The sequence below is a fragment of the Sinocyclocheilus grahami genome, unplaced genomic scaffold (genome assembly GCF_001515645.1).
Source record: "Sinocyclocheilus grahami isolate Dianchi unplaced genomic scaffold, SAMN03320097.WGS_v1.1 scaffold100.1, whole genome shotgun sequence".
Lineage (NCBI taxonomy): Eukaryota > Metazoa > Chordata > Actinopteri > Cypriniformes > Cyprinidae > Sinocyclocheilus > Sinocyclocheilus grahami.
In genome coordinates this window covers 1,251,558-1,269,297 of record NW_015505279.1, presented here as the reverse complement: position 1 = coordinate 1,269,297, position 17,740 = coordinate 1,251,558, and the positions used below count along the sequence as shown (strand labels likewise).

The 17,740-nt window shown below is 42.5% G+C and overlaps 1 protein-coding gene across 1 annotated transcript in view; it reads left to right on the top strand.

Moving 5' to 3' along the window:
* Positions 1-17,740, top strand: part of LOC107588256 (myosin-IIIb-like) — a 179,350-nt gene that overhangs the window by 151,214 nt on the left and 10,396 nt on the right. The window contains exons 36-38 of the mRNA XM_016276289.1: positions 7,584-7,684; positions 8,139-8,185; positions 11,059-11,246. Coding sequence (XP_016131775.1) covers positions 7,584-7,684; positions 8,139-8,185; positions 11,059-11,206 — 296 coding nt within the window. The 3' untranslated portion in view covers positions 11,207-11,246. The remainder of the gene's footprint in view (positions 1-7,583; positions 7,685-8,138; positions 8,186-11,058; positions 11,247-17,740) is intronic.

Below are 17,740 nucleotides of genomic sequence, written 5' to 3'. Positions count from 1 at the left end.
TGCTTGCAGACCACAAGGTGAACAGACAGGGAAACACGAAACAGAACTTCCCCTGGCCAGCAGGCCCACCCCCCTCAGCCAAGAGTCTGAACCTGGGGGGGGGGGGGGGGGGGGGGGGGACAACATAATGTTACTGCACCACCTGGGTTAGGGAACCAGGTTCTGCGCCAGTGACATACTCACAGGTGGCCCTCAGGAGCACAAGGGGAGTATACTCCAAGCAGGATACTCAATTACACCACTCGTGGGTAAGGAGCACCAGCTCAATACAGGGTCAACCCTGAAATTAAAGTAAAGGCACACAGCATGGGTTCCCGGGGTGCAGTTATAATATCAGGTCTCTTCCATGCTCAGCCTATGAACTCCACGAATTGTCCGACTAATTGCCTTGGCAACAGCAGGACTCAAACCACGGGCGATAGGCAGAGAATTATCAACGCGACCGCAACGCACAGCATGTATTCAGCTCCCGCGGGAGCTAAACACGTTTAGTTCAAATGCTAGATTTCCCTCGGAAATCAAGCGAGAACAGAAACCGCTGCTGTGAATTACTTTGCTTTGAGCTTGTTAAACTAGCACAAGAGGCGAATGCACTCATGCAAACGCTGTCTACTGTCTCGGGTAAATGGTGAAGCTCTCACCTTTAGAGTTGGGGTCCTTGGACTCGGACTGCAGTTGTAAATGAACTTGGACTCGGACTCTGACATTTTGAATGCAGAAATTTTCAGAGACGAATCCACATAATGTGCAATATAAAATATAAAGAAATAAGTAACAACATAAAATTAAGATAAAAAGCCATTAATAAATGTCTTCCACTCAAACTCAATTGATTAAAAACTAGGACTCGACTCGGACTCGACAAGGTGGACTCGGACCCAACACTAATCACCTCCCCTTTCAGCAGTCCTGCGAATGCATCACAATGAGCACAATCACTCCTCCTCTTGAGTCGAATATGTTCAATTCACAACTATCCACAAAGAAATAAGAGTAATGAGTGCAATGAGCCCATTCAACTCCCTCAAGAGCTGAACACGCTTGCTTCTCACCCACACACACAACACATGGGTTGTGTAAAACCTCAGGTATCAGAGCAAAGCCTCTGATGAGAGAACATTTTTGCGTTCCCTCGAAAGGGAACTCAGCCTTTTTCATAAGAGTGCAGCTTTTCTTGTATAAACAAGCATTTTTACAGTAGCAATGCAACATTACAAAATGTTACATTGCTGTTTTTGTCACATTATTTTGCACAAACAGCCTTGCAAGCAAGCAGAGACTATAATGATTCTTTAGAACCTCTGGAGAGTCTGATTCATTTCAGCAAGTTTGTTCAGACAGTTATTTTTTAATATACTGGTTTCAAAACTGATCAACCTTTTTATTTGAATCATCACTCAGCTATATTCCTGGAACACCGTGCATGACATTTCCTTTCCATTGACTTCCTTTTTGTAGTGCCATAAATATTTTGTTAAACATTGCTGTTGAGCATTGTTTATAATATTTTGCACCCTTAGAAGTTAGCTACTTTTTGTTTAGAACTTGCCATGCAGACAGCTACTTCTTTTATAGAGTAGCGTTACTTTGATTAGAAGATTTCAAGCTCTGGCTAAACATTGCTCTTCATTTCTTTTCTTTTTCAGTAGGTGAGATTTGGCTGAGTGAGCCCTGTATCGTGGGAAAGTCTAGTTAACTTGGTGCTAACTTTTGAAATCCTCTTAATGTCAGTGAGAAACAGAGTACCTTTAATAGAGTTTAACAGGATGTACTTTCATGCGGGACAGGAACAGACTGAGTCTTTAAAGATACTTATACTGTCCCATCTATTAGCATATCAGCATCAGTGGTATTATGGTTTAAGTCTTGGTGACGAGTTGGGTGGATTTCCCTTCATCCTCCTAAGGTGCGACTGTTTTGAGTTGAAGACTTGTCTTATCATGTCAGATTTCCCATGACCACAGGCACCATGGATAGACAGGTGTTACATGTGGAGAATGGCACAAATTATATTCTGTTTCAAATGAACAATATTCTTTTGTCAATTCATCGTAGGATCCTAAAAAAAGTACTAGGGTTGTCAGAAAAGTAAGTAGGCCAGCTGTTTTCAACAGCAATTATAATAAGATATGTTTCTTGAGGAGCAAATCAGCATATAGCATAGCAATAATATTATTTTATTCTGTAAGGGGTAGGATTATGTTTTAGGTTCTAAGGTTGAGTTAGGGCACTGGTTCTCAATTCCAGTGCTCTGCACATTTTGCATGTCTGCCTTATTTAACACACCTGATTCAGATCATCAGCTCGTTATGAGAGAGATCCATGAACTAAACTGAGTGTGTAAGATAAGTGAGACATACAAAATGTGCAGAGCCCACTATGACAGGACTGGAATTGAGAACCAATGGGTTAGGGGATAGAAAATATTGTTTGGTCAGTATAAAAACTATAGAAGTCTATGTTCCCACAATTCACAGAAACCAAATGTGTTTGTGTGACCCATACATTGCAAAAATTCTCTGCATTTAACCCATCCAAAGTGCACACACACAGCAGTGAACACACACACACCGTGAACACACACCCGGAGCAGTGGGCAGCCATTTATGCTGCGGCGCCCGGGGAGCAGTTGGGGGTTCGGTGCCTTGCTCAAGGGCACCTCAGTCGTGGTATTGAAGGTGGAAGAGAGCACTGTACATTCACTCCCCCCACCTACAATCCCTGCCGGTACGAGACTCGAACCCGCAACCTTTGGGTTATGAGTCCGACTCTCTAACCATTAGGCCACGACTTCCCCTTAGTGTTGTGCTTTTATCTGAGTGTGTGTTGTTTCTCAGCATCTCTGTTCAGCAGTGTGTGTGTATGGTCTGGTCTGCACATGCTTCATTTAGACATCAAAGAGCACTGCTGATGATTTTGCCTTACAATCCCCCCTCTCCTCCATCTGTACAAACAAACCCCAACGGCCCGGCCCAGCCCGAGACGTGTCAGGTGATCATGCACGTGAGCGACGGGAATCAATACGCCTCCCGCGTTTATACGGCTAAAAACCCTTTTAGCATCTCTTTTATGTAGTTTCTGAAGCGTGTTCTGATATTCAAGGGATTTAGAGGTGCTTTTTAAGAGCCGGCATGAGTCTCGTCAAATTAAAACCGCTCTCTGAGAAGAATTCTCAGCCTTTTTATCTATCAAATGCAAACATTTACGATACGCAAGGCAAATGGTACAACATAAAACTCATCCCCTTAGTGGTTTATTTTATTGCTTTTTTCTTCTTTTCTTCCACCCAACAGTCTATAAGACAAATCGATAAGTCCTGAATAAAGGATTATATTTTGTGCAAACCTTCATAGATTGCTTCAGAGATTATTACTGCCCCTCCCAACACAAACACACACAATGAAAAACATATAATGGTTTGTTATGCCGTTAATGGATTTCTGTGTGAGCCTGTCATTGTTTCTTGTCACCCAGTGACATTAAATATTCAATACTAAAAATCTATTATCAGTATTTTCTAATTATATGTATGGCCCTCATACATTTACATTAATGGATTTGGCAGATACTTTTATCCAAAGAGACTTACATTGCATTCAAGGTATGCGTTATCTGTTCATGCATTTCCTGGGAATCAAACCCATAACTTCGATGTTGCTACTGCCATGCTCTACTGTTTGTGCTACAGGAGTATTATTACTCAGGTGAGTATGGAGTGATTTATTTGTAGTATAGAAAAATCATTCCAGCAAGCTTTTGTGCCTGACTAGTCACAATAATGTTATGTTTATTGAGAAGAAAAGAGGTCTCAGTACCGAAACTTGAGGTACACCGGTGGTTAACTGGTTTCATTTGTGAATTTTGTGCTGCTGCTCCTGCAAAGATTGTTTCAATGTTCTTCTCTTTAGAAATCACAAAGAACAGAGTTAAAAAATAAACATTTTTAATTAATATCATTCATATATTTTGTGATCTTATGTGTGTAAAAGCTATTTTGTTGGAGTTTTCATTATGAAACCTTTCTCCTATTAAAGCCTTAAGTTTGCTTGCTCGTGCTGTGATTTTCTGGTTCTTTAACTTTACTTGTCCTTTGTTACATACTAGCCCTTTTAGTCTAGGGCAGTGATCCTCAAAAAAAAAAAAAAGTGAAAACATAAACTTCAGGAGCTGGCTTTTATGCTGGTCTTCTTCTTGATGTGAAGCTGAGGTTGCTGGGCAGCAAATCCGCAACAGGTGAACCTGATCAAACTATCAGTAGTCACACAAAAACAAAGAGAGAAAGAGAGAACAAAGAAAAAAGAAACACCACAGTAGCAAAAAGAACAACCACAAATAATAAACATAATACAACTCCTGACGTAACACCTCTGTGATGGACAATGAATGACCAGCTAATATATTGCCTCATAGGACTTTGTTGATACAGTCCTATATCATTATATAATTATATAATTTTTTGTCTCCCAATACTGCATCAATATCCTGAGGTTGCTAAACTGGCATTTCTAGGTGCAGTCAAATGCACTTCTGGATGCAAACTGTGTGAGAGATTGAAACTCTCTCTTCCTTACATTCTGAGTCTCTCTCTTACAGCAAAATGCATGTAATTTATTTACGTAAACACGGACAATAAATTCTGAATGAATAATGTAACTGCTTGATTAATAAAGAAGTTCTAATAAAGTCATACTACATGTTTATTTACCTGGCCAGTTCGATAAACATTTCTGTGTTTTCGAAGTAAAAAAAAGCTTTCAAAGAAAAAAAGCTTACATTTTATTTTGATTTTATGGAGTGTGGTCCCCTCTGTCAAAGGCTAAGCTGCTGGTTTTGTCTAGGGTGGGATTCTCTGCTCCAGCAGTGTGGTACTCAGGCCCTAGGCAGGATGAAGAGCGTTTAGATGGATGGCTGCCTGTGTGCTGCTGGTCTGTCAGAGCAAGAGCGGCAGCCCTGAGGGAGAGCTCGGGATCAAATGCTGCTGATTTCCCAGACAAAAGGGGAGGATCAGCCACTAACCCACATGTGTGTGTGTGTGTGTGTGTGTGTGTGTGTGTGTGTGTGGTAGTGAGACTTACATATCACTAATGGCTCAAGGTCAGACTACTTAAACTCTGTGTTAGGGGAGTAACTTAAAGGTATTGCCCTCTCTTTCTCTCTCTCTCTCTCTCTCTCTCTTAACTGCACCCACTTGACTTCAAGTTCACTGGCACTTTCTCACATTTCAGGTGTAATTAAGCTACTAAATTAAGTGTGATATAAGAGGGTATTTAACAAGAAAAAAGTGTAAAGCAGAACTTAATTACATCCTTTGGGAATTGATTGGATGGTGAAAAGTGGACGATTGATGGGAAGAGGTTCAAAAATAAGAGGGTTTGACAACAAAAAAATCATTTTAGAGGAGGAGCAATTTATTACATTTTGATGAATGGTTACAGTTTTGTGTTCAGTTAACCTTCAATAACTTTTGTGCATTTGGCAGATGCTTTATTCTAAAGTGCATTGAAGGCATACGGTAAATATATATATATATATATATGTGTGTGTGTGTGTGTATGTATTATCAGTTCATGCAAATTTGCAGATGCATCATTTAAAAAGACCTGGTATGTGTATTAATGAAGCAAATAAGGTTAGTTTTGATTTCATGTTGACTTTTATACTTTTAACTAATTAGCCTGTATTTCAATTATTAATAAATGATTCCAGTATAAATATAGATATTTCTATTAATTTATTTTCTCAGAATTGTATTGAAGGAAGAGAATATTCTTCTGTACGTTTAGTATCTGGATGAAATTACTGGTTTGCTGTCAGAACAAATTTGTTCATAAATGTGCTTTTCCAATTTTTCATCTCTTATTTTTGTCCTAAACAGTTATGCTCTCTGTTTGATCTCTTCTCATTGGGCAAATATAGAGTTTCTGTCCAAACCAGTTTTGATTTACAGTCGTGAAATGACTTGCAGAGCAGTTCTTTTATGCAGGAAGCTTGGAGGTCCTTAAGCGTAGGAGATGGGAAAAGTCAACTTTTGCGCAAAGACAATTTGAATGTAAAGTTGAAAGAGGTTGCAGCGTGTGACACTGAGTGCTCTTGACCCATTTGGAGGACCAGAACTCTGCAGTCATTACAAGTGCATCAATGTACAGCGGAAGAGCACATCACCCGTTCTTTAAACGCTTTTGAAGCAGCAGAAAGTCAAATCTATGCAAAGTAGAATTACACCAAGCCAGAGAAAGACTGAACCTCAACCCTTTGATGTGTGAGAAGGATAGAGATGTTCTGCGGTCTGTTCAAAGCCATCACGCCATTCTGTTCCGGAGCGTTCTGCAGAACGACTACATCACTGAACTCTGTTTTAGAGAAGATTTACGGATAGATGATGAGCAGAGAAGCTCTGATTCGACTGAAATGAAGGCGAGATGAAACAGGCCCAGATATTAAATATACATGTCAATGTAGAAAGGTGTCCTGGATTTCTGCTCATTTTGTGGTGTTTGTAGATCTGAAAGGTTACAAGTGAACATGAGGAAGCAAGACTCTCTCTTTCTCCTCTTCCTGACATGCTGTTTGATCTACGATAATTGTGAACCGACAGAATTTTGGTGGATCAGATGGTTGGCACTCATGTATGATTGTGAAAAGTACACACTGCATATTTAAACTACTTGTAGATGTGATAGCAGGAATGATTGGAAATGTGTTTCACATTTTTATACAAAAAAGTAGCACAACTTTTTTCAGCATTGATAATCAGAAATGTTTCTCGAGCAGCAAATCAGCATATTAGAATGATTTCTGAAGGATCATGTGACACTGAAGACTGGAGGAATGATGCTGAAAATTCAGATTTGCATCAGGAAGAAATTACATTTTAACATACCTCAATAGAAAACAATTTTAAATTGAAATCATGTCATAATATTTCTGTTTTTACTATATTTTTGATCAAGTGAATGCAGACTTGGTGAGCATAAGAGACATCTTTCAAAGACATTAAAAAATACAACTGAATTTTATATACAGTATATATAGGTAGTGTTTTGAACAGAAACATTGTTCACATTTATTTTAAGTGTTGTTTTTGTTGTTACAGTGTAGTTAAATGAATATTGTGTAATATTAATTAGGTGTACTTACTATAGGGCTATCGGTAGGGTTTGGATTAGGATTAGTTGCTTGTAATCACTTGTAAGAACTGTTACTACTAAGTAATTACATGTAATGTGTAACTTGCGTTAAAGTGTTGTCAAAATGTTTTGGTGTCTTTAATATGAACAGGACATGAATCACACCTCAAATCATGTGGCTTGTTATGGAGGGGTGTACCATTACTGATTTTTGGGTTGCACTTTATTTTACGTTCATATTCTGCATAGCAACTTTTGCAAGGGCAAACACCACTCACATTTTCTTCACAAAATGTAAAAATCTTGCAGTGCACTATTGTTTAGCATGATGTATTTATGTTGCAGCTGTCAGCTTTATTTGTGCCGCTCTGCTTATACAATTCCTGCAGGGCAACACAATGGGAGACGTGTCACTGATCCGTCCCGCACATGTGTGTGTGTGTGTGTGTCCCGCAGGTCCAACGGTGAAGCTACATCACCGTTCCCCTCGGCGAAGAGGACAGCAGCCCAAGCTCCTGAACAGCCCGGAAGACAGTCTTTATTACAACCATCTCAACGTGAGTTCAAAGCCTTTCATGGAAGCCTTTGTCTAACTTTGTTTCCAGATGATAATACAATTAAAGCTACCTGTGCCAGACCCCCGAGCCCCACCCCCACGCCGCTCTGCCGTTCTGTTGTCTCCACCATGTGCTTTGGCGCTTTATCTGTTGCTTTCATGTGAGGATGTCTCCCTTCACGGTGAATAATTGATGTGGTTTATCAAAGCCGAGCAAGATGCCTGCCTCATCAGCCTCAGCCGCGCGAGCTTTGATCAAGAAAAATTATGCTGTGACTTCTGATATTATCAGCATCTGCACACATTCAACACAAAATCACTTTGAATTAAAAATTAATGATTCTCTCGCGCATGTTCGTTGCTTCGTGCTTGTCTTTTCTGAAGCTTTTCTAACTCTGTGCGTGTGTGTGTGTGTGTGTGTGTTTGCGTGTGCTGGTTATGTGTCCTCTCTGCAGAGAAGTCTGGATTATCAGGGGAGCAAGAGGAAACCCAGAAAACTGGGGTAAATAACAGCTTTCCTTCTTCATATCTAAACACCCCACCAGCTCAGGAGGGGAGCCGAGAAGACCTCGGCTCTGTTTGCTTCTCATGCAAATGTGCAGCTGAAAATACGAACTATTTAAGAAGTGCCTTTTTTTCTATTATTTTTGGGAGGAGAGAAGCGTGATATAAGAATGCATGTATTAATTGTGAGATATGTGACCTCACAATCTGTGAAGTTAAGCCTGGTTCCTCTAATACCCTGAGCAGGCTGTATATCAGCGCTCTTTATGAAAGGATTAACCGTTTCTTGCTTTTTCTTTTATATATTTGTCATTTTTAACCCCTGTTAAAAAATAAGGCAACTTTTTTTTTTTTTTTTTGCTTTTAGTTTGCCGTTTTAACCTCTTAGGTTATTTGTTTTGCTGTTTTAACACTTTAAATTAAAACACTGTTTTATTAATTTATTGCCTGTTATTTATAGCACTCAGGTTGCTCACGCTTCAGAAACAAATGCAACTGACTGACATAAGAAACTCAAAAGCATCAGAGAAAATAAACACACACATTAAGAGTCAGAGGAAGGGAATAGTACTGGGAAAAAAGAAGAGTGGATGGAGAAGTCGCTGTGGGGACTCAAGGGAGTGAGTTTCAGAATTTCAGAGTGGTGATACCAAATTATCTTCCACCCACAGAGGAAAGTCACGATGTTTTGAATCCGAGCACCTCATGTGAGGCTGAAGTAACTAGTTGAGATGGTTGAAAGGTCATTAAAGTATCTTGTAATGGAAACGAGAAAGAGACATGCAGCCAATCTCATTTAGAATGTAATTAGGGAAATGTGCATGTTCTGCTATTTTTCAAGGAATTTAAAATGTATTTTTAACAGTATTTAGCTACTTTAGTACTCATGCAGTTTTTATGAGCTCATATTAGTTGAAAGATTAAGTTTAAATGTTTCTATTTAAGTAATGTAATTAATTATTTTGCCACACCATGTATATATATATATATATATATATTTACGTATATACACCAAGTTCTGTAAGGAACCTCTAGATGGCGCAGACTGATGGGTCCTTAACGTAACTGATGATATACTTAGCATTAAATGACTTGTCACAAGCTGATTGGTTCATGTTGCATACGCAGCCAATAAGCTTGCTGCTTTACATTTAAATGCCGATTAGCATTCGCTTGAGCATTGCAGTGCGCTTTCAGAGTTCCTCTGAAACCCTCCACCTTCCCCAGCTCCACCTGTATAGATCTGCTACAGGGTTATTTTATATGCTATTTGTGCAGCAGCAGTATGTCTTAAATACTCACAGCACCATATCGGCTTATGTATTGGCAGTAGCAAGTTCCTGTACTTGCTTGCAGCAGCAATAAGCTACAAATACAGCAACAACCAACAGCAGCAGCAATTCAGCAGCAGCAGCAGCATATCAGATCTATTCCACCAAGACCAAATACATTAACATTATCATATCCATTACCATGCTAAAATCTTCAGAGAGTTCTCATGATAGAAATACATATATATATTTGTGAAAATAAACACACAAAAAATAACTATACAATTAAGTTGAACTACTATTAAAAATCTGTACTGATACAGGCAAATAATTCTTCTGCTTTTTTAATTTATAACATGGAGCTCTGTATCATCTCTCAGAAGGAAGCAGTTCATACTGTACAGATAATGAGATGTATCACTGAATTTTCTTCATGTGGCTAAGTATGCACTGCTCATTTAAAAACGGAAGATTATGGTGTTCTTTCCTCCATGTTATTCTCATTGGTGTCTGTACTCAGAGCATCAACACACAAAGCACACAGTTATACCATACCTAAAAATACTTCCTCAAACAGCCTGTTAAAACTTTTTTAACACAATATTATGATCAATCCCATAAAAATAGTCTGAGTAAAAAAGTACAATCTCTGATGTGTGTTTAAAAAATGAAAGGACTTGAAAGAAAAAACAAGATACAGCACCTTCAATAAACACTCTTCCTAATGTTATAGGCTGTAAGTTATGTCAAATAGGTTTTAATTTGAAATATTGACATTGAATTAAAAAAAATGTCCATGTTATGCTTACTTCAAGAAACTACTTGATCTCACCCTTAAAAACCCTAATACAGTCAGGTTAATTCAGTTATATTAATTAATATTTTGGTCACACTTTAAGTTAAGTTAAGTGGCCTTAACTACTATGTACTTACATTTCAATTAATAATTTGGTATAATGCACTTATTGTGTACATACATGTTTTTACATTGTACTTATTTTAAAAATACCTGCATGTAATTGCCTCTGTAATTAATTTCTGTAATTACATTTATAATTACACTGTTGACCCATCCCTTACACCTCAACCCACCCTTAAACCTACCCATACCAACAAACCTGTCCCTAACCTTACCCGTATCACACCTCAATAGCAGCAAAAGTGTTTTGCAATAAAATATGAACACTAAGTACATTGTACTTATTTTTTGATGCAAGTACATAGTAGTTAAGGCCACTTAATATTAAGTGGGACAAATATTTTTAATGGATAGATCCAGTTAATTTAGATCAGGGCTGTCCAAACTCAGTCTTGGAGGTCAAGTGTCCTGCAGAGTTTAGCTCCAACTTGCCTCAACACACCTGGCTGGAAGTTTCTATGCCTAGTAAGAGCTTGATTAGCTGGTTCAGGTGTGTTTAATTAGGGTTGGAGCTAAACTCTGCAGGACACCAGACCTCCAGGACCGAGTTTGGACAGCCCTGATTTAGATATTACATGAAGCAAGTTTTTAGCTTACCAAACCTATATATTTTTTTACAGTTTATGCTCTGTTTGGCTTAATGTATCAGTGACCCTCTTATATTTCTCTCTAATTTCTCAGGCAGATCAAGCTTCTGGATGGAGAGGATGAATATTATCAATTACTGTCTACAATAGAGTCCGTCCCTGAGGAGGAGGTTTTATCTGGCTCCTCCCCAAACCCTAAGACTGTCACACCCACTGGCCCTCCCGCTATCTCATCCAGATGAGCTGTGCTCAGCCCACCGCTTTGGCGCGTGCTGACAGTTGGTGAGAGCTTCGCAGACAGCAGACCACTGCAGTTAAACACACACAACCAACCATCACTGTGTTACAGGGTGACCAACTTATCGGCTTATTTAAAGGGATAGTTCACCCAAAAGTTAAAATACTGTCATCATTTATTCTCCTTAATTTTGTTCCAAAATTATATGGCTTACTTTCTTATGTGGAGCATAGACAAGTATATTTCAAGAAATGCCTTTTTTTTGTTCTTGATTATCCCCATACAATGTAAGTCAACGGTCGCCAAAACTGTTTGTTTATCAAAAATATAGAAAGTCATAGGAATGACATGAAGGTGTGTAAATGACAGCATTTTTGGGTGAACTATCTTTTAAAAACAATAACAATAAGCCATTTCAGGTTGTTCTTTACAGTGATTTTACCATAAAGATGACATGAAAGCATCGCTTTTAGTTCATATCTGTTAGCTTTGAGGTCATGTGAAAAAGAAGTACAATTTAACATACTTTTAAAAAGAATACTTATCGTGGAAATAATACACTTGAACATTTAAAATGTATTTACTGTAGATGTGATACAGAATAACACTACAGTTAAAACAATAATCAAGTATTTTACATGTGTTTTAGTATGTTAGTCAACAATCAAAATAAGTGTACTTCTTTAAAGCATGACAAAAGATTATTAAAACATAATTATTTAAAATGTACTTTAAAGTAAAACTTTTAATTTTACAAAGTGCCCTTTTTTAAAGTGACTTAAGTGTGTTAAGAAACAGTCATGAAAGTGTGTTCTACTTAAGTACACTTAAATGACCTTTTATTTCATTAATATATTATCTGCAAGAACAGTTTTTAAAAATATACTTTTTAGATTTGAAGTACAATACAAGTGCACATTCAATACAATTAAGCACACATCATTTTCACAAGTTTATGCTACCCATATAGATGTCCCAACCCAATTATTTAATTATAATAACCTAATTTAGAAGAATAACAAGACGTTTTTTTGTCCAGCACTAATGTCCTGTTTAACAGGAAATATGCCATCACAGAAAATAAAATTGATCAACTTATTGGGTTTCTGAGGGGTGTTGTAGACATAAAGCATGGTTATGTAGACATAAAGAATGGCTAAATCATGCACAGCCAGCAGCAATAGGATAAAAGCTGCCAACATTCCTATACTAGTATACATTATAGATATATAATATATATATACGTATATATATATATATATATATAGAGAGAGAGAGAGAGAGAGAGAGAGAGAGAGAGAGAGAGAGAGAGAGAGAGAGTGAGAGAGAATGAATGCAGAATTAAAAACCATAGAATAATATACAAGTTTATATGTGGTCCCGTAGGTAGACCTGTGTGTATATCGGCCTGTGTTGTGCCTTTCTGGGATGCTGATTGGTCAATACAGCATTACAGTCATGAAAATAGTAACTGTAAAGCACAACTTCACATACTTTATTGCTTAATTAAATTGGCTTCAGACATGGCTCATCCAGTAAGATTTTAGAACCTCAACCATCTGTTTTATAAAGGTGAATTAAAGGACACTTTTCAGAAGACAAGTGATAAATCATTGTTCTTTTTTAACGTGATATCCTCGGCATCATCTATCTGACTGGCAGTGGCAGCATCTCTCTCTCAGTACTCACACCTAAATAACCGCTAAAGCTAAAAGATCTTCAGAGAAACACGTTTCAGTCTTCAAGAACTCAAAGAAGTCAAGTACAGCATTACATCCCTCCAATATGAACAAATCACTCATAGTGCCTTTTGATTTCTGCACTCTTTTTTCCCCTCTTTCTGTGATTGTAGTCTTGTTTGCTGTGGCAGACTGTCAGGTCAGACATGTTTTGCTCTAATACACATGACAGACAGTGCAGATGTCACATTGCATGAGTAAATGAAGAACTAAATAACAGAGCTCACTGAGTTTGGAGACATTGACGTCCTGTGGTGTCATAATAGTCATTCAGTATACAACAGCAGTTATTTTGCAGAACTCTGACTTTCTGTTGACTTTCTATCCATGTACAGTGGCCCAAAAAAGTATTTAGACACTTAAGACACACTTAAAAATAGATGAATATTGTCAAACCAAGTGGCATTTATTTTAACAAGAGCAAACACACTTTTAAAGGAAAACTTTGACAAAAATGTGTTTGAACTGATAAAATAGATAACGTCTCGGTTACGTATGATCATGTCGGTGATGACCGACGAATGCGAATGCGGATTTCGCATCTGGCTGCCACACCCCGCAGCGCGGGTATAAGAGGCAGCAGGTGCACTGCATTAATTCATGTTTTCGCTGAGGAGCCGAACCAGTGACCCGGCAGATCAGCGGTGGTACAGCAACTGTGGCGACGGGACATGACATCTCCATTCTCTCCTTCAGGGAACGAGGGTTACATACGTAACCGAGACGTTCCCTTTCAGTCAGTCACTCTCAGCGTCATGTCAGTGATGACCGATGAATTGGGATCCCTACCAACGTGCCACAGGTGCTGCCCCCTCTAGTGCCCTGTGTCAGCCGGCCCAAACTCAAGGCATGATTCGTCGACCGAAAATGCCTTCAGGTTCCCCACCCTCTTGATCGAGACCAATGTAGTCAGGAGTAGGGTTTTCATAGAAACAAACTTCAACTCGACTGACTCCAAAGGCTTCAGTTTGTAGGGCTCATAGCACCAATGCCATATCCCAAGAGGGCAGGGAGGAAGGCCTAGGAGGATTTAACCTCCTGTCCCCCTAAGGAACCTGACGACTTGATCGTGCTTCCCGACCGACCGACCGACCCTCTATGGGGTTGTGGTGGGCGGAAATAGCAGCAACGTAAACCTTAAAGGTGGAGGGGGACAGCCTTCGCTCCAGCCCAAGCTGCAAGAAGGAAAGCACGGCTCTGATCAAACATCTCCGGGAGTCCTCCTGGTGAGAGGAACACCATTCGATGAACAGGTTCTACTTCAGCGCATAGGCCCATCTTGTGGACGAAACTCATGCTGAAGCGATAGTGAGAGCTACCTCCTGGGGTAGGTCACATAGAATCTCCGCATCCCATCCAGGGACCACACATGGAGTTTCCACAGGTCCGGACGCGGGTGCCAGAGGGTGCCCCGTCTCTGAGAAAGCAGATCCTTCCTCGGCTAGGAATCGGCTAGGGAGAGGCTGTCGTAAGGAGCATGAGTTCCGGGAACTAGGTCCTGTTGGGCCAATATGGAGCCACTAACAAGACCTGCTCCTCGTCCTCACTGATCTTGCACAGTGTCTGTGCGAGCAGGCTCACTGGGTGGAACACATATTTGCGCAGGACCCGGGGCCAGCTGTGTGCCGAGCGTTGCCTCGGTTAGGGAGTAGAACCACTGGCAGTGGGTGGTTTCTGGAGATGTAAACAGGTCTACTGGAGCAACTCTGAACCGTCTCCAGATCAGCTGAACCACCTGGGGGTGGAGTCTCCATTCCCCTGGAAGTGCTGTTCGTCGGCTGCCCGATTGAACACTCCTGGGATATGGATGTCACCAAGGGACCTCAGATGCTTCTGACTCCAGAGGAGGAGGTGGAGGGCGAGTTGTGACATGCGACGGGAGCATAAACCGCCTTGCCGGTTGATATAAGCAATGGTCGCAGTTTTGTCCGTACGGACCAGTATGTCCCTGCCCCGAAGGCGCCCTCTGAGGCGGCTCAGGGCAAGGTGCGCTGCCAGCAACTCGAGACAATTGATATGCCAACGCAGGTGGGGCCCCGTCCATATCCCTGACACTGCGTGCCCATTGTACAGGGCTCCTCAGCCGGTGGCCGAGGTGTCTGTGAACACCACAGCATGCCTGGATACCTGTTCAAGGGGCACTCCTGCCCAAAGGATCTGACCACGGGCTGAAGGTTCTGCGGCAGGCCGGGGGAATCTGAACCCGGTGAGTACCGCGTAGTCACGCCCACCTCGGGACTCTGCCATGGAGCCAGTGCTGAAGTGGTCTCATATGCCCATATGCCCCAGAAGCCTCTGAAAGAATTTCAGTGGGAACGCCGTCCTGCCTGATAAAGTCTTGAGGCAGTTCAGCACCGACTGAACACGTTCCTGGGTGAGGTGTGCTGTCTGGCTGACCGAATCCAACTCCATGCCAAGAAAGAGATCCTCTGCGTTGGCACAAGTTTGCTCTTTTCCCAGTTGACCCGAAGACCCAACAGGCTGAGGTGTCTGAGCACCAAGTCCCTGTGTGCGCACAACTGATCGCGAGACTGTGTGAGTATGAGCCAGTCGTTCTCTCAAAGGAACAAGGGCTGCCTCCGTGACTTTGGTGAAGACGCGAGGTGACAGGGACAGCCCGAAGGGAAGGACCTTGTACTGATATGCCCGACCCTCAAACGCAAATCTCAGGAACGGCCTGTGCCGCGGGAGGATCGAGACATGAAAGTACGCGTCCTTCAGGTCAATCGCTGCAAACCAATCTTGGGGATGGATGCACTCGAAAATGCATTTCTGCATCAAAATCTTGAACGGCAGGTTGTGAAGTGCACTGTTTAAAACTCGCAGATCCAAGATCGGTCATAACCCACCGCTTTTCTTTAGCACAATGAAGTAAGGGCTGTAAAACCCCGACCTCATATCGGCTGGAGGGACTGGCTCTATCGCATCCTTCGCCAGCAGGACTGCGATTTCCACATCGCACGACCCAGAGACTGTGCGGTCACCTTCATTGCTCGAAGCGCGAGGTCCATCGCAGCACGCAGTTCCCAGCCCGGGAAAGCATAGCCGTCATCTCTGGGTCTGGCTCGGACAACGCTACCACACCCGAAGGGGGCAACGCAGGCGGGCCGTCATCCCCGGAGAGAGAGAGCTCACCCTCTGATGCAGCGATCGACATCTGGTCGTCAGAGGGAGCACTGAGGGATACGGATGGTGCACTCTGTCTTGCAGAGGGCCCAGCACGTTCCATCGGAAACTCCACCGGCTGCGGAGTGCTTGAGGGGTGAGGAACTCCCCTTGGGGAAGCCCTCACCGTGATCCTCAAATCACCTCTGACTCCACCGGACGCAGCGCCTCCCCGGGCACTGGATCGCGGCAAAGGCAGAGGGAACATGCCACGTTTGACGTAACAAAGACTTTTATGCAACTCCGAGATAGTCATGTCCCCACAAGAAGAACATACACCATCCACAAATGCTTCCTCGGCATGCTTAATGCCCAGACATGTGAGGCAGCGATCGTGACCATCCAGAGGCGCCAGGTAACGACCACATCCAGAAACGCACGGGTGATAAGGCATCTTTAAAAAGACGCTATCACCCGTGTTGCTCTTTGGAGATTGCTCCTTTAGTGCTGAAGCACGCAGGGAAGCTGGCCACGGCTAGGAATCGGCTAGGGAGAGGCTGTCGTAAGGAGCATGAGTTCCGGGAACTAGGTCCTGTTGGGCCAATATGGAGCCACTAACAAGACCTGCTCCTCGTCCTCACTGATCTTGCACAGTGTCTGTGCGAGCAGGCTCACTGGGTGGAACACATATTTGCGCAGGACCCGGGGCCAGCTGTGTGCCGAGCGTTGCCTCGGTTAGGGAGTAGAACCACTGGCAGTGGGTGGTTTCTGGAGATGTAAACAGGTCTACTGGAGCAACTCTGAACCGTCTCCAGATCAGCTGAACCACCTGGGGGTGGAGTCTCCATTCCCCTGGAAGTGCTGTTCGTCGGCTGCCCGATTGAACACTCCTGGGATATGGATGTCACCAAGGGACCTCAGATGCTTCTGACTCCAGAGGAGGAGGTGGAGGGCGAGTTGTGACATGCGACGGGAGCATAAACCGCCTTGCCGGTTGATATAAGCAATGGTCGCAGTTTTGTCCGTACGGACCAGTATGTCCCTGCCCCGAAGGCGCCCTCTGAGGCGGCTCAGGGCAAGGTGCGCTGCCAGCAACTCGAGACAATTGATATGCCAACGCAGGTGGGGCCCCGTCCATATCCCTGACACTGCGTGCCCATTGTACAGGGCTCCTCAGCCGGTGGCCGAGGTGTCTGTGAACACCACAGCATGCCTGGATACCTGTTCAAGGGGCACTCCTGCCCAAAGGATCTGACCACGGGCTGAAGGTTCTGCGGCAGGCCGGGGTAATCTGAACCCGGTGAGTACCGCGTAGTCACGCCCACCTCGGGACTCTGCCATGGAGCCAGTGCTGAAGTGGTCTCATATGCCCATATGCCCCAGAAGCCTCTGAAAGAATTTCAGTGGGAACGCCGTCCTGCCTGATAAAGTCTTGAGGCAGTTCAGCACCGACTGAACACGTTCCTGGGTGAGGTGTGCTGTCTGGCTGACCGAATCCAACTCCATGCCAAGAAAGAGATCCTCTGCGTTGGCACAAGTTTGCTCTTTTCCCAGTTGACCCGAAGACCCAACAGGCTGAGGTGTCTGAGCACCAAGTCCCTGTGTGCGCACAACTGATCGCGAGACTGTGTGAGTATGAGCCAGTCGTTCTCTCAAAGGAACAAGGGCTGCCTCCGTGACTTTGGTGAAGACGC